This window comes from Diadema setosum, chromosome 7, assembly GCF_964275005.1.
Source record: "Diadema setosum chromosome 7, eeDiaSeto1, whole genome shotgun sequence".
In the NCBI taxonomy this organism is placed as follows: Eukaryota; Metazoa; Echinodermata; class Echinoidea; order Diadematoida; family Diadematidae; genus Diadema; species Diadema setosum.
The window spans coordinates 7,835,715-7,854,566 of record NC_092691.1 but is presented as its reverse complement, the minus strand read 5'-3'; the positions used below and the strand labels follow the sequence as shown (position 1 = coordinate 7,854,566).

Below are 18,852 nucleotides of genomic sequence, written 5' to 3'. Positions count from 1 at the left end.
GACCGTACAAAACGAATACATATCACTGTGGAAAAGTTTCACATTACAGTGGATCTCCTCTGAAATTTACTGTTGAAGATATTATGTTTCTGTTACGTACTCATTTGTACATCTTAGGTTGAAGCTCGATGTCAAAGATATAAATCTGTAAAAACATATGTCATAAAGGGAACAGTGCTAATTACCTATGTCGTCCACAACAAAGACAGAAAAAGCACAACACTTTTATTAATACTGAACATAATAATAGATAAATGACATCTGCAATGATGCATGATTTATTTATAAGAACGTGTCTGGACAAACAATATCATAATATATAAAACCCCACACAGATTTGCATCCGCATCACCTGTCATTGAGAACATACTCAATGATGGCGGGGTTCAAAGAGTTGAAGAAAGATACAACTACACTGTACAATATCTAAATTTGAGCCTCCAAAAGTAACAAAAAGTGCACATGACAATGAATATGGAAATATTGGACATACAAAAATTGTCTACCCCATAATGAACTAAAGACTAGTGCTGTAACTGCGAGGATGAGTGTATGTTTTTTGTTGCATTCACTCCCATCTCAGAGCAAAATAAAAAATAATTAGCAAATCATCAACGGCGATGGTGACGATCTATTCAAGGGATTCAGTGGCGGGCGGGGGGCATCGAGCGCGCGACCCCTTTATTTTTTATCAAAATGAAAAGAAAAAATAAAGAGAAAAAAATGAAAGGGGGCGCGTGATCCCTTTTATTTTTTATTTATTTTGCGCCCCTGCAGAATTCCTGGATCCGCCCTGAGATTTGACTTCTGTTTCATCTACATGTAATAATTTTTCCTATAGCCTACTTTTTCCCTGATTTCCACTAACAAACTGATTCATTTGACGATTTTCTACATAATATAAACCAAGCAATTAACAATGCTGACACAGTAATTTGTGATAGAATATTGATTCCAAGTCCTCCTTATAAAAGTAGACTGTTTACAGGTAACATCACATCAGTTTACCCGAGGAGCTAATCCTAAAGAGCGTTCCACACTCGGGTTAAACCCATGATTCCCAGAGATGAAGGCACGACGTTTCTACTGCAGTCTTGACTCTTCTATTCACTAACAGCAGGAACTACACTCTGTACATCCTGGCTCAATGCAAGGGTGAGGTCCAGAGCGAGAATTTCGCTGCGTAATCTGTCAAAATATACGGTTACGTTTCTTGCAATATTTTCTTTATCATATATTCCTTCCTCGTTTAATAATACATGTGAACCATCATCGTTTTCCCCCTCGTTTACCCCCTCGTCCGCGCCTTCCCTCTTTACTCCGTCTGATGAGCCAAGATTGTGTACTCCTTCATTTGAGCCATGGCCGTCTACCCCTTCGTCTGTGGTTTCGTCATTTGTTGTCTCACCTGCGGCATTTTGAATCCAGTCTCCTTCAAAAATGATTTGGGCACTGTTACGAATGATTCTAAGTACTTGCTCTTGATCGTTTGAAAGCGACAGATAGTGCTCTCCGTAACCTTCTGACAGATGTCCTAACACAATATATGGTAACTGAAAGGTAAAAATGTTACCATCAATAATTTCCGGTGAGATCAATGTCGTACCTCCGTTCAATGAACTTATAACCAATATCTGTACGTTAAAGATATCAGCAATCGCTTGTAAGGTGAGATGGTCTCCAAAGCTTCCATTGCTTGACATACGAGAAAGGTAGTTCTCTGGCGTTTCCGTAAGAAATGCCGACCATCGTCTCCCGTTCCTGAAGCAAGCGTTGGCTTCCAGGTATTGAACAACTACTTGTCTCAGAGTGATATAGGGTATGGAGATTCCCATTAATGCCAATTGGTCAGATGCAGCTCTAAATTGGCAATTACCATCTCCCGTCGGATTTAAACGTACAGGTAGTCCAGACTCTTCGCAAAGCTGGTCAATTCGATTTTTCTGAGTTACAGGTATATAATAATTCTTAAAATGTTGCCTTCTTGGAAGTGTGCCTCGTTTGCGTTTGTTTTGATTAGATAAAGTGTCGGTAGTTATGTCCCCCAAACGAAACCATTGTTCTGATTTCGTATTCGTATAAGGATGTGTGAAAGCAATCTTATATTTACGTATTTTGCATTTCCTTTCAGTAATTCTGCCAGGCAAAATTGTCAATCTGTTTGTCGTCCTCGATGCATTTGCTAATCGAACAAGAACCTTGTCCCCAACATGATATACAGGTATCTTGAAACTCCGTTGCTGGTGTAATCCCAGTCCTGCACCTTCTATGAATGTTTGCGTGGAAGCCTGCTCCATGATGAGGCTCACTCTCCTGAGCCATTCTTGTATATTACTTGTTCCCCTTGTCTTTTCACCGCAGGAACCATTGGGGAATCGGCCGAAGAAAACATTGAATGGGGTGTTCCACCCTAAGATTTCCATAGGCTCGTCGTTGAGAACCGTTGCATATTCGGGCAGTCTGCGTACCCAGTCTACGCTTCGTTTTTCAGAAATCAGGTGGAGAAGTATCTCTGACCCAAGAGTTTTGTGAGACCTCTCAACCGTCCCCTCAAATTCAGGATGATATTGGATACTTGTTATGTTTTTGATCCCTCTGTGATTCAACATAATTTTTACCTTCCCTTGGAATTCTGAGCCCGCGTCGTGTTGTATGTAGGTCGGAGCGCCGAATGAGTCAAAGATATCCGACAATTTCCGTGCCACTCTGCCGCTTGATTTAGATTCTATCGGCCTCAACCACGTATAGCGACTGAACTCATCGATGGCGGTTAGCATGTATCTGCAGCATCTTTCCTTGTGTGTAACTGCTGTTTTCAGTTTGAGAAGGTCTACCCGGACTTTTTCCATCACACGACTCGCTGTAATGGGTAAATATGGGGCCTTGAGTGTAAATTTCTCGTACAAGCGCCGATGCGTCGAACATTGTGATAATACTTTTCGAACGGCTTCTTCAGAAATGAAGGAAAACCTATCCTTCAGTCTATTATGTATCCGCCTAACTCCTGATCCTTCTGCCTTGTAGTACTCCTCCATAACAATAGTTTGTATTTCCGTCTTTTTCAACACTCTTTGCCCGTCCAGAAATAGTTTTGGTGGGTCACCTTGCAGAGTGAATCTTCCTCTATATCGGTTAAATCGGGTTATGGCCGATTTTTCCGCGACCGTTCTTTTGGCGCATGCAACGTTGAATGAACCTTCCACGAGCTTCACTATTATATTGTAAGTCTCATCGTTCATAGCAGATGGTTTTCTGTTTCCCCGACATTCAGCCACCGCCACAAAGAGCAGCACTAGGCCCATGCATGTTAGGAACTGCATCCTGGAGGGAGAACGAGAGTTCAAAAAAAGAGAAAGGAATGTAAATCTGAATTCAAAATGTCTATTGATAAATATGAATTCATTTGATCTACCGTATGGCATTGCTTTACAATATCACTTCAATTTCCATAACATTGAATACTATGTGTCAGCGCAAAAATAGGGTTATTTTGAACAATTTCATCAGTTTTCGTCTCATAATATACATCATACTTATTTTAGATGTACACTGCAGAGGTGAACGAACTTCAGGAATACAGTCTTCAAAAGAAAAAAAAAATAAGTAGCCACTTCTTCAATTGAGAGTACCTACAGGAATATTTTGCTATTAAAACAAAATAATAGAGTAGATTTTAAAAAGATTGTTGTTAACATGTTTTTGTTTTTAAGATGAACCTACTTTTAAACTCTGATCAACCATTAGTAATGAGTAAATAACGATTGACCGTGCATGCTGTGGTACAAAATATCTGAAATGAAAAAGAAATGAAATTGGCATGGCCTGACATTGACGGATCTTGAGATGCCCTCACCTTCTATAAAGAGTTATTTAAAAGTTTTACAAGCTATTAATTTCTTGTGAATTCCTCTTTTCCGTGTCGAGTTATAAATCAAGACTGTACTGCTTACTTGTTTATTCATCCAAACCAGGTTGATACCATTATCAAAATTGTATTCATGTTTTGTTGAAACGTACGTGATTCAAAGTTCCTTTAACTATTATGTACTCATGTAAGCGTTATATATGTTACTTTGTATTACGTTATATGGAAATGAAATCATTTGAACTGAATTGAATTGAATTGAATTATGAATGTGCATTGTTATAATAAAAAAGAAAAAGAAAAGAAAGAAAGAAAAAAAAAACCCCGTAAACTACTCTCTCATTTTTTTTTTCTTTGACTGCGTGACAAAACTAAAATTATATGTATAGTATCACTCCTGGTTTATAGATCAGGGGATGTTTTTGTGTTTGTTTGTTTGTTTGTTTGTTTGTTTTTTTGCAGACTGGGTTAAACACAGTCCGGTGTAGTCACAGTCCATATGTCCCCCCCCCCCCCAAAAAAAAAAAAAATAAATAAATAAATAAAATACAATCGGATTTAAGCTTTCATAATTACAATTTGATTAAAGTTATTTCTGTACTTCCGTGTCTAAATATAACATCACACCTACAGATTATACACCAAGTTTAGCACTTGGATGCTCTTGGCACTGCATATCAATGGTTGAACACAATGGACAAAACTTGGAGGAAAGGGATTCCTGAGATGCTCTTCAAAGTTCCTCATTTTTCTTTGACCACTTAAACAAATCGAATGGGGGTTTCCTTCCCAAACCAAAAGCGCACTGTGGATTGAGTGAAAGCAGCAACATTAGAAGAATAAATCAGTGAAAGTTTGAGGAAACAACTAGAGGTTATGACGTATGTGTGGACAACATGTAATATAAAGAAAATTCCACACACAAAAACACTTTTCTAGCATAATCAAAGAGCACTTGACTCACCGCTTCCAGAAATCAAGGGGAATAATTGCTTCCCTTAACCCTATAAAGCCCACTGGGAGGGGGGGGGGGGGCACATTGTGCCCCCTACCATATTTTCGTTTGCCACTCCCACACCCTTCATTCGATTTCAACCAAATTTGGTGACTTTTCCTAGAATCTTATTACAATCATTTTGATATATAATTTAGCTATGTCCGATATTGCTGGTTGCCATGGCAACCATAAACTGACAACCATGTTCGTCAGATTTTGCATGATTTTCTGTTCCAATTTCAGTTAACAGTATAATAATGGATGAAATGGGGGTTTTCTGGGCTGTAATTTGCTGAAGGACCAAAATGTGAAGTAATAATGGTTTTGAATTACCGTGAAATGCTCTTGTTATTATTTCCTTTATTTTTATATGACATAGGCATCAAACAATAGATATAATAGAAATAATCGAAAATACAGCATTTTTCAAAGACGTACCCTTTTATTTTGGGTTATTTTCACACAAGCTTTGCCTGTAATATCTTTTGTTTATCATATTATCAATCTGCAAACTCAAAATTTCAATATTTTGGAAATATGAAATGTGATACCAATATATGCACCCATTCCAAGCAATATATCACGGGTTTCACATATTTCTTTATATTGTAATGAATGGCGCCCCCACATGTTGACCTTGAGAAATTTCAACCATTATAAATAGTTAAGGTTGACTTGCTTTTCCTTTATGGTAAATATGAACATGATTGATATAAAATAGAAACATATATTATACTGGGGATAAAGAAACAAAAAGAAAAAACTAGAGATTGTAATTTGTCATCACTGACAAATTAAGGTGATCCGATTTTTTTTTTTAATCAATGATTCAAGTCCTGATCGCAATAGGCATGGCCATGCAGGTTTCATCTGTGTTCAGAGACATTGGCCGTGTGATGTTTGGATTCTCATTTAGAAAAGGGAGTCATATCTGCCATCTTTGGTACCAAATCTGTATACACTATAACGAAGATACAGCAACAATTACATATGACCTTTGACCCCACTTTGCACAACCTAGATGGCATCTGAGCAAAAAGTGGTTATTTTGTGAAATGAGTCTTGTAACATGATCTTGCGTGTGCAAAATATGGGAAAGATAAGACATGTATTCACCAAGATACAGGATGAAACATTTGTGACCTTTGACCCTAATTTACATACCCAAGATGTTGTCCGATCAAGTAGTTGTTATTTTATGAAATAATGTACGTGACATGAACTAAACATGTGCAAAATATGGGGGTGATAGGGGCTGTTGTTCCTTTGTTATTGCAAAGAAAGTTGCAGAAACATAGAAATAGTTCAATACATCGAAGATAAGCTTTAATTTCAACCAAGTATTGTAACATGATCCCGACATCATATGAAAAAACAAAGGGCACATAACGATAGCGCAAAGTCTCAGTTACAACATATTAAAATCTGAGAAAAATTCACCGAAGGGTAAGTGAGCTAGTGCTCGATAAAGACAATCATGTCAATTTTCACATCTAGAAAAATTCCCTCCCATAGAGATAACACGTCATAACGAAGAAACAGAAAGAAGTACATATGACCTTTTGACCCCACTTTGCACAGACAAGATGGCATCTGAGCAAAAAGTGGTTATTTTGTGAAATGATTGTTGTAACATGATCTTTGCGTGTGCAAAATATGGGAAAGATAAGACATGTATTCACCAAGATACAGGATGAAACATTTGTGACCTTTGACCCTAATTTACATACCCAAGATGTTGTCCGATCAAGTAGTTGTTATTTTTTGAAATAATGTACGTGACATGAACTAAACATGTGCAAAATATGGTGGTGATAGGGTATGTTTTTCTTGAGTTATTGCACATAAAGTTGTAAAAAGAAAGAAATATTACAATACATCGAAGATAAGCTTTAATTTCAACCAAGTTTTTTCACGTGATCCCGACAACGTATGAAAAAACGAATGGCACACTTACGATAGCCCTACGTCTCAGCTAAAACATATTAAAATCTTAGAGAAATTCACCGAAGCATAAGTGAGCTAGTGCTCGATAAAGATAGTCATGTCAATTTTCATTTCCATAAAAATTGCACTCCCATAGAGATTACACGTAAACTGGTCAAATTTGACAAGGTTACCTTCAATCCATTTTTTCGAGGTGATGTCGTCATCTAATCAAAATTGTGTAATTACATTTATGAAAGAGCATTTCATAAGCTACAACATATTGAAATCTAGGTGAAAATTGGCAAAGGATAAGTGAGATACGCTCGAGCAAACTTGAAATTTGATGACGTCATTTTGAAAATTTACTTTTTTTACTTTATTAAGAAATTTGATATCATTTAATCATTTTGTCAGCATAGCCAGCCCATGAAATGACATGTACAACTCATCAGCTTTCAGAATATGTCAAGAAAATGGGGGGTCACCGTCCATCCTGACGAGTAAAATCCGATTTAAAATTGGCGGTTTTTTGGCATAGTTGCACTGTGTATCCCCATTGACGCACGCGCGGAATTTTGAATTTGACCGGCCCGTATGACGTCATATTGAATCGGATCGACTTGAAACTTGGTATAAATATTCCTTGACATTTCGGACATCCGATCCGTGTGAAAAAATTGAAAATTTCTATTTCATATGAGCTGTGCGTGCGAATATGTGCGCGCGCGTACGCGCCCGTCCAATTTTTTCAATTTTTCAAAAAATGCTCCAAATGGTCTGAAACGTGTGCAAAAAAATTTTGAGCTCGATTTGAGCATGCAAATATTTCAACGCGCGCGTACGCGCGCGTTTTGTGATAAAAATGAATTTTGAGAATATGAGTAGAATTCGCATGACTTGAAATATATGTGACGTAAATTTCATTGAAATATTCTATTCCATTAATGAGATATGCATGAAAATGTGTTTTCATATAATGACGTCATAGTAACGTCACGGTCGACTGATCACTATGATTTTACTTGCGCTGTCGTCTTTGCGACATGATACATATATGGTATAAGTTTGACATTGAGAGGCAATGCACTTTCTGAGCTAACCTCTGCACAACTTTTGAGGAGAAATAAAGAAACAAAGAAAGAAGAAAGATTCAGTACAGATACAGAAGGTGATCCGAGAGGATACTCGGATCACCTAAAAAAACACGTGATTTTAGCGTATTTCCTATGTATTTCTTTATATTTTGGTAAATAGCGCCCTCAGTGGATGACCTTGAGAAATTTCAAATATCGGGTCATGTAGAGTATGAGTTGGTCTACCCATGTGCCAAATATGACGGTCATACATCATATAATAAAGAAGTCATGGGGGGCACAATGTGCCCCCCCTCCCCCCTTGGGCCTAGAAGGGGTCAAAATAGCTTGGGCTTTATAGGGTTAACATTTTTATGTAAGTATCAAATTGGTGTAATGTGTAATTTTCATGAAAAATGAAGTTTTGTGAAATTCCTGGTCAATGTCGGATTCTTAATATGACCTAGCTCTGTGGAGCACTAGGATAAAATTCAAGTTCCTTGGATTTACTCTTAAGATTTCATTAGACTTTGTCCAATTCGCCTCAACTGTACGTTCTAAGCCCAGAATGTAGTCAGCATAACAAAAGCTCGTAAAGCGTGTTGCATGCTTTGATCGCCTACACGTTGTGTCCCAGCTGCGTCGGGTGGGTATACAGTGTATACATGCGGACTCTTGAACTGTGCGAAAACCACATTTGTGGAAATCGCATTTAAAAAAACACTCTGTCCTCTATGTGCGAACAATAAGCCCTACGTGCACATGCACAAGAAGTCCTGTGGAGCCGGGAAATGTGCTAAACAACAGGAAATAAGCTAATGTCTGGCCGGGAAATGTGCGGAAAGCGCGAAGTGTGCAAACGTCTTCGATGCCGTGAAATATGCAAATCTGTATTGCATCAACTATTAATGTCATATAAAGATGTCAACAATTCTAGCAAAAGGAAAGAGCGCTTGACTGAGACTCTAACTTTTCAGAAAGCACGTGGAAGATATCAGGATCAGTAACAAGTCGAGGGAATGTGTACTTTTCATTTTGTGAAATTCTCTTTAGATTTTCTTTCTTTATATCATTAGGTGATAAGCACAATCAGGGTATGCAATCATGACTTTCTCACTTTAAAAAATTGTAACTTCTAAAAGAATGCACCAACTGACTTAAAAATTCACAGGCAGCATGCCAAGACATCAGTAATCACATGTGGTAAGACAATAGCTAATTTCTTCTCATTTACTGTTAATTATTAAAGATTAATTACCAAAAAGTCCCCCAAAACCCACGTAATGCGTCAAAAAAAGCGTTTTACAACTTACGTAAAATCAAGATTTGAGGTCCATATTTTAAGTCTACCCCTATGTGTTTGGTATCAAATTAATGGATTTTTTCCTGGCATTGCTTGCATGCAATAAAAAACAGTGGTTCTTTCAGCTGGAGAAAGTTATAAGGTCTGAAGTCCCATCCTGGTAGGAGTGTAATGCTGGCTTATTTTTGTGACATTGTGACCTTTTAACCCATGCTGTACAGCTATACATGGAGAAACAGCTTATTTTTTCGCTTTTCCTGAAAGTACTGAAGACACACTACAATATGGTGTGCTGTTTGCCAATAAATGTTCAGCCAGTTTTGAGTTTGGAGCCATTTTCAAATGCTGAATAAAATAAGTGCAGCCGTTTTTCAGTACTTTCAGTTAGGTATATCCTGATTTGACTACTTTAAAGAATCTTTTCCCCTTATTGAATATCCTTGTTTTTTTAACCATGAATTGTACATATGTAGAAATCTATTGTGTGAAAATTTTAGCAAATTTGAGCAATAGGAACTTATCTTTTTATATTTTTACAAATTGCTGAGCATAAATAAGACCGATACACGCCCATGTAATACTGCATGAAGGTCATATGATAAGTGTTCCGTGTTCATATTTCAATGCTTGTTCAATTTCTAAAGATATCATAAGCAAAAGCATAGTATTTTGGCTTAATATGTCATTGTTTGAGTGTCACAGCTTGGATATCAACTCAAGTCATCATAAATCTCACATTCATTCTTCTATCTGTGTTTACAAATATGAGAATTGATCCAAACACTGTGCGCACATTCAAGGTCAAACTGTACAGATAATTTTTTAGATGAAAAATATAATATCTTCCAAAGTACCAGCCCTAATTTCATAAAAATTTGTAATAATGGCCACTATATGTCTGTTACCTATTCCTGAAAGTTTCGCCTCTTCACTCTTTGGCAAAAGTGAAATATGATAAAATATGTAAAAGTGGTTTTATTTGAATTCAAAATAATGCCTACAAAATTGATCATCCATTTTGAGAAGTGAAAATATGAAATTCATTCATATTTTGTGATATGTCATGGCTATGTGCTGGTGGTGAATGAAAGGGATATTTATCAGGAATATCTAACAGCAATATCAGATGAAAAAAACATTCTCCTTTTTTTTAATGAATTTTTCCAATATATTAGTCATTTCAATGTAATTCAACACCCCTAATTTAAATGCTAATTTATGCACAGTTTAATGCAAAATTTTGACTCTTTCTTTACATGAAATGAAAATTTGAACACTCAGCTACAACAAACAACAAAAAAAGCATTTTCACCAAGTTTTTTCATTTTTGCCCTGTTACACAATTGCATACCCTGATTGTGCTATTGACCATTATCATCACGTATTTATACTCAATACACTCAGGCAAGATACGCACTTTTATGATATTTATCAGGGACCGCGAAATGGGAGACAGGGGTGGGTGGGGGCTGGAAGACTTAACAAAAAAGCAAAAGAATATATTTTTAGCACCTCCCTGGGCGTCACCACTAGAGTTCTCAAGGAAAGTTGCCCCCATACACCCCTTGGCATCATGATCATTGAAGGGAAAGCACACTTAAAGAGCAATGTAGATTGAGTGAAAGCAGCAACATTAGCAGAACACATCAGTGAAAGTTTGAAGAAAATCGGACAATCGATGCAAAAGTTATGAATTTTTTTGAAGTTTTGGTGTTGGAACTGCTGGATGAGGAGACTACTAGAGGTTATGACGTATGAGTGGACAACAACATAAAGAAAATATAAAGAAAATTCCACAAAACTTCATTTTTCATGAAAATTACAAATTCCATCAACTTGATAGTGACTTATGTTAAGGGTAGCAATATTATTATTCCCTCTGCTTTCTGGAGGCGGTTAGTCAAGTGCTCTTTCATAATACTAGAAAGGCGAATTTCGTTGAATTTCCTTTATATTTTCTTTGTATTGTTGTCCACTCATACGTCATAACCCATAGTAGTCTCCTCATCCAGCGGTTCCAACACCAAAACTTTAAAGTAATCATAACTTTTGCATCGATTGTCCGATTTTCCTAAAACTTAAACTGATGTGTTCTACCAATATTGCTGCTTTCACTCAATCCATAATGCTCTTTGGGTTTGCGTTCCCTTTAAGCTAAGAATGAGTGCCTGTATCCAGATAGAAAAATCCGTTCGTCCAGAGGAGTTCTTTTTAAATATTCCTCTTTTTTGACATTTACGGCTCTCCTCTGTAGACATTATCGGAGAGGGATTCCGTGAAGCCAGATGCAGTAATCTCCGCGGAACTTCACGAGTATACCCAACGACAAGTTGAAAACCGATCTTTTGGTCAACCTTCTTTCATGCTGAGCTGTTAGCGCCATCTATCTTTGAAAAGGAATCCCAGTGCAGTTGAAAGTTAGTCTTGATAGTAAGCAGGTCAATAGCACAACACTAAAAAATTGTTCCATGCGGATGAAACATAAGGAAGTTAAATATCATTTTGAAGTTATGTTAATTTTTAGGAAACACTTCCTGAACATTCAATATGAATATGTAAGTATTGACGTGCTGACCTCATTCCCTCACAACCTGTCATAGTTTGCATATTAAGCATAGTTTTAGCAATATTCTGACCATCTTATAGTGTGTAGCAGCAATGCATTACTTTCAGCAATATTGCAGTTTGAGGTTCAAATTGCGCACTTCGCTCCCAGAAATGACTTTTTTGTGTGTGTGTGTCCCGAGTGGGAAATTCAATTTCAATTTATTTCAATATCAATTCATTATTGGCAGACATAGTGCATCCATGCATGCATTATAATATGCTAATTTATTTCGACACACAAAAATGGAATGTCACGCTTATCATCTCTTTTACCGTGCACAGAGCTAGAATTTAGAGTGACCATAGACATTCTCTGTTTAAATTATTTGCAATGCGTTTATTCATTTGTATGAGTCTGAAAAACGAACGGAAGTACAGATACAGTATAGATGTGGATTCAATTTTTTTCTGACGGACGTATTCTGTCCCTCCGGTAAACGCACGCATGGTTCTCCCGACTTCTGTTCAATGGACGAGTCCGTTGGCTCTCGATCTCTGCGGTTGTTGCGGTCAATCGCATACTCCCTAGTACACTCCGGGTAGGCTAGTCTGGGCTTCAGCCCATGGAGTACGAAGCTCAGACAGCGCCAGCCATTGATCTTTCTTCATGTCAGATACAGTATTCTAAAAGCCCCATCAGTGCTTCAAATGTGCGAAATCATGGCACTGCAAAGTTTTCCAACACTATATCAATAGTATCATGCTTCTCAGGTGAGCATCTACTGGTATACTGTAGCAATTTAATGTACGAGGGTCATTCAAACATGTATATCTCGGGATTTCACTTCTCTATTCAAATTGATGTACTCATACGAACATATTATGAAAGACTATTGGGAATGCATGATGCGAGAGACAAAAAGAAAAAAAAGAACCATTGTTTACCCTTTGGTTTATATGTGATGAGGGTAGATAACGGTCTGGTATCAATACAATAATTTGAGATTTGACATGATGAGAATCTGGTGTCAGGAATGAACATAAGAGTGAGAATGGATAATCGATCTACTATAGTATTAAAAGACATATAATTAGAAAGAAATGTTATCAGTAATATCATTCTTGGGAAAGACACTAATGTAATGACATCAATTGATCTAAACAGAAGCAAAACAAAAACAAAACCACGTGACCTTATATGTAGCGCGCGGGAATATTTATATACCTTCTTTATATGGGCTATATAATACTTTTATAAACAGCGAAATTTTAAATGTCAGAGTGTGTTCAAAGATTTGATGCTGTATACAAGGTATTAGCGAATTGCATACCTGATTCTTTGAAATAACAATTCAACAGTCACCCAAGGAAAAAATCCAGTGATCTTCTGTTCTTTTTCTTGAAAGTGCTTTGGAGATAACACTCAATGCCCGCTGATGATGCTGATAGCAGTGTAGAGCGATCCGCGTGGTCGTGCCGATTGCTTGCGATGGCCTAGCTGTGTGTGGAACACTGCTTTCACATATTGAGATCGACGTCCCTTTAGATTACCTCCGGCATTTCTTTGAATTTTGTCCAATTCCTCCTAAATTTACGTTCTAAGCCCAAACTATAATCATCGCAAAACATTATACCTTCTACAGCTTGCCGTATGTCATCACCACAAACGTAAATTTTATGGAGCAAGCCGCGTTGGTTGTGCTGGGTTTGAACTATGCCCACTGCACCCACAGTTGTGCAAAACACCACATATGTGTCAGTATATCGCCAACGAATGTGCAAACAGCCACAGCGGCGTACGTACAACCATTGTCCGTACGCCTCTATGGCTGCTCACGGAGGAGGCGTGTAATATACGGCCCCGTGGAATACTGTATGCAAATTTGAACAATGTAATGCAGCGGCCACTAATGTGCAAGCGGCGAGAAGTGCATGATTGTGTTCGATTTTTAATTCACCGTAACATGAAGACGGCTAAACCATAGCCTAGTGAAACGATATGTGAGGCCCAATACATCACGAAAAGTTTGTACAACATTTACGTACAGAATGGGAATTTGTACAGCAGGTAGACGTTATGTGAGCATGATGGTAATCATGTAAAATAGCTCCACGATGTAGTCTAGAAAATAGACGGGTTTTTGAGGAGAGTGTGTGTGTGTGTGGGGGGGGGGGTGGGGGGAGGGCACCTCTTATTGCAATGTAGTGGGCTGGTAAGAATTCCACGCAGTTCAATTCGTTATGGCAGGGGGCCCGCTGAACACCATTCTAAAAGTCTCCAAAAATCATGGATTCCTGGGGGTCAAACTAACGATATTTGCACAATAGGCCTAACATGCAAATTGGCACCTGTCATGAGAGAATATTCGGAAATTTCGATCGGCTTCCAGTCGTTCGATTTGAACAAATTAAATGTTCAAAGTTAAACCACATTTTCTAGGTCCGTTAACACGATGGCCCGGACGCCTTTTGGATTTGTTCTTACAAGTAAAACTTGCATAATACAAATTAGCTGTAACTATGATAAGAATATACTAATTTTAATTTGTATAATACACGCATAACAGCGTGATAGGCCTATGATATGTTGTCTTCCATTAATTTTGAAATTACAGGGGACGAACTGATGATAATGTTCTCAAGTTTCCAAAAGATCAGGTACGAAGTAAATGAATTAGGATTTGACAAAAGAAATAGTTATGGAAATTTGTTTGCAATGTAATACGCGAGCCCGAGATTTCATTAGGATGTATTCAAGGTATCGTTATCTGCATAATCTCGGCAATTAGATTATGAGCGACCAATACAATGTATATATATATATATATATATATATATATATATATATATATATATATGTATATATGTATATACAGTATATACATATGAGTCCGTATTTTGCATGAATAATTCTGTCTAAGACTTTGAAACTGTTTCAGGAACTGTTTCAGGGACGACCAAACAAGGCAATGTCTTTGAAGATTTGCATCGTCGTACCCAAATATGTAAATGAGAGACCTTAAAAAGGAGGTTCCCGAAAGGTAAATATGTTTATTGACTTCAAATAATACAAATACTTCTGAAACACTCAGTGAAATTTGGAGCAAAATCATGCGCACTTAACACTTCACTGCAAAGTGCCCGGTGTTAAATATGAAACACCGAGCTGCATGCAACATTTCCAGTGCTCATTTGTTGTGTTAGATTATCACCTACGAGTGACACTTCAAAACATAAAATTGTTTTTTGAATAGTTGAATAGATATTGTTAAAAAAAATCGTTGAATTTGAATAATTACTGAACTTCAACGAGACGATCATGAACTTTCCGATAAAGTACTTGTTTTTCTTTATACAAAAAAGGTGGGTACACCACAGTAACATCAGTTGGTGTAGTCTCCTATTGTCACTATCATTTCCATGGCATTTCAATGGGAATATAAGTGTCTGGTGGCAGAAACTACTTTTTACAGGCATGCACTTTTAGAACAACTTTAATCGCGTTGATTTAATGTTTGTTTTGAAAGGGGTAATGAGGGTAAGTTGTGATTTACAACACGTAATCGCTTTTTTAAATGTCATTTTTGTCACTCAGTGTATTTTTCTGGGAATAGCTGTTATTTCTACACAATCTCTTCCGGTTGCCTCCATCTCTCTAAAGAATTTATATGAATAAAAGTTAAATTTCACAGCCAGAGTATGATCAAGTCGTGTTTTGATCATCTAGAAAGCTACACAGGCAGAAAAGCTGTAGGCCAGACTGGCCTCACTCTGGGGTGAAGTGAAATCAAGCATGCATATACGGGATTCTGATTGGATCCTGCTGGATTTAGCACTTTCGGAACAAATATCATTGTCATTGCTTGGTTTATCTATTTTCTCACAAGAATTCCAATAATTCAAAGAAGTTTACTGTACACAGTAAAAAAAATAAAGGTTCAAATCTGCACCCTATTTGTCCCTATAACAGCACCCTGGTGCACAATAATTGCATCTTTTATTACGCAAGTATAGTAAATTAGATATCTTAAAGGGATCGTACAGTTTTGGTTGAGACCTAATTTCATGTTTCTCACATTTGTCGGTGAGATAATGAGAAACCTCTTATGAAACATGAAAGAGCATGTATATTCTATGAGGAATTCAATGTTTATTTGATGAAAATTGGTCTTGAAATGGCTGAGATATCCAAAAAAGAGCGATTCTAATAAAGTGTGGGACCCACACTTTAATACGGTTGCTTTGTTTTACTTTGTTTTTGGATGTTTCAGTCATTCCAAACCCGATTTTCATCAAATAAACTTTGAATTCCTCTTCAAATGGTATGCTCTGTACTATGTTGTTAGTGTTTTCTTGGAATCTCGCAAAAAGTTAAAAGCCCAATTCTCATCTCTACCAATACTGTATCCCTCAGTACCATCCTTTTAATATTTATATTCGTACCTACAAAGATGCAGACATATCCATCAGAGTGTATTAAGTTTGAGCTTACGAGCAAAACCTTGGTACTCGTGGTCCAAATTTTCAATTCACAATGTATTAATGTTTATGGTGCATGTTTCCACCCTTGATTAGCAATAAACTAAGGGTGCAATTTCGCACCCCTGCAGGTTCAAAATTCAGAGTATTGCACCTCTAAGAGTGGAAATTGCTTATTGTGTTGAAAATTTGCACCCTATAGGGTGGTTGTATAGCGACAATTTTGGGGTTCAAATTTGAACCCGTATTTCTTAGCATGTAAGGGAATGCTATAATAGTTGAATACATTTTCTATGCAATCTGATAGATAGATATACATGTTGATAGGTGCAACCTTTGGAAGGAACGCTTCATATGTATGTATGTATATGTATGTATATATATATATATATATATGAAGGGTTTGTTTGCAAAAACCGATAAGTCCATTTTTGAAGATTTTGAAGTACGATCTCTGTCATAAAGTACAAAACAACACCTTTTAAATGATATATTGGTCACTACATATAAAGGTATATTTTTGAAGTTATGGTCAAAAGAAGCAAAATTTTTCTTACTATTCTCTTTATTTTTCTTGACCTTTAATCGCAAATATCTCTATTTGGCAAATATGGACTTATCGGTTTTTGCAAACAAACTCTTCATATATATATATATATATATATATATATATATATATATATATATTAGATGTGTTTGAAAACAAGAAACCCCGAATAAACGACACAAACATTAAAAAAGACGAATTGATAAAGTCTACATACTTAAGGGAAAGTAAAAACATGGGATCTTGACGTCCTTGCACAAAATAGAACAAACAAACACCGCATTGACAAAGTACGACAAAATAAAAGCATCACGTTTACGTAATACAATGTTCCTACGCCAGGGAGATATATTTCAATAGCATTTTACCTCTCAAAACAATATTTGAAATGGCAGAACGTCCCCATGTTGACATGCAACTGACGTTCCATTCACCACAGATGCAGATGTTTTGACCACTGACGGCTAAAAAACTTCATGTGACCATGTGGAAGAACGCAAGACTAGTTTAAAAATATTTGTCCACGAAGATTTTAGTCCTGTCGTGTTCTAAATGGATGGTTGGATGGCCTCCCTCTCCCTCATTTCCCTCCTTCCAGTCTCAAAAGTTTCTTTTGAATCCCATATTCTTTGCTCAGTTTCCACTATTAAATAAGTTTCTTTTCTGTATGTTTTCTTTTATCCCCATTTCCCCTTTGTGTTCCTTCATATCCAATCAATAACTTGTCTTTGTGATTTTCTCCCAGGGAAGTGACTTTCTCTTTGGCATGTAATTGAAAATCACAGTGAAAAACGATAGGTAAATACTGATACAATAACTATTTTCCAGTCTTTTTGATTGTGTATTGTATCACTCAAGACTATTTCCACCTCTACGGCTGCAGTGTACAACAACTTCAGTACTAAATAACACTTACATAACGCTCAATACTGGTGTTTTTAAGTGCATTAATGAAAAAAATTGCTTCAATTGAAATATAGAGAGATCTATGAGGCAAGAAAAATAACTATGACGAGACTCTTAAATAAAGTATGAGTACATAAGAATGTATCTTTTTTATTTTGGTCAAGCATAACTTTATGAATATGTCAATGAAGGGTCGAAGAGCATATTGCAATATAGGAGACTAAAACAGGAAATACAGTTGTTTTTTTTTGTTTAGATTTTACGATACAAACGTACTTGAACATATTTCTTATAATTTTTTTTCGGTTTTTACTCCTGGAATTTCTGAATATATATATATATATATATATATAATATACATACATGTATATACATTAAAATGTGCTGGAATGATTTGATCTATTGATTTGATAGTAATTGCGTTATTTGATTTACAATGGTTTTATTTTACGTTTTACTTTATTTCTCATGGTTAATCTTTTTTTTTTTTTTTTTTTTTTTTTTTGCTTGACAAAGGGATGTCACTACAGTCAATATGGAATACTACGGTATAAGTGGTATGCTGTGGTGTGCTCCAGAGCTATTTGCCCCACTTACGCTGTACCTTACAAAAAACAAAAACAAAAACAAAACTGTATTAGTTGATTCAGTTTCTGACGAGGCTTCTGCAGAAACTGACTGTCTGTTTTATAGTTAAGTCACTAATAAAGCAACACTTTGCAGCATGTACCACATAATGTAATATATGTCTATTTATTTATTTTTTTTATTTACTCACACCATGAGGATATGGGATTTTTGTTTTTGATAATATTCTTAGCTTGATAAGATCATAAACCTTGAAAGAAGAATATTCTTCAATTGTTCCATGGGTAAGTCTTATTGCACGTTTCATGTATGACTTCCTCTAGAAATTTTATACTTAAAAGTGTACGTATACTTACTTTCCATATGGGAGTACGTGATTTTAAGTATATTTTATATTTAAGAAAAAATACTTATAGAGACTTCCCCCACTCCCTCCATAAAAACAACAAAGAGACAATGAACAAAAGTGTAACATTTGAAATATAAGAAAAATCAACTGTTAAACACAACATGTCAATTCACATCCCTTCCCTATATAGGTCTTTCTCTCTCCCTATCTCTCTCGCCAGAGAAAAATCACATATTTCAACGGAGCTGTTCAATGACGAATCGTCATTG

General features: G+C 36.4%; 1 protein-coding gene across 1 annotated transcript; it reads right to left on the bottom strand.

Annotated features, from left to right (window-relative positions):
• Positions 1–909: 909 nt before the first annotated feature.
• LOC140230669 (uncharacterized) lies at positions 910–4,703 on the bottom strand (the record flags this gene model as incomplete). The annotated part of the gene is made up of 3 exons (XM_072310809.1): positions 910–1,943; positions 2,310–3,321; positions 4,624–4,703. Coding segments are annotated over 3 exons (1,932 nt in total), but the record flags the coding sequence as incomplete, so codon positions are not given.
• Positions 4,704–18,852: the final 14,149 nt, after the last annotated feature.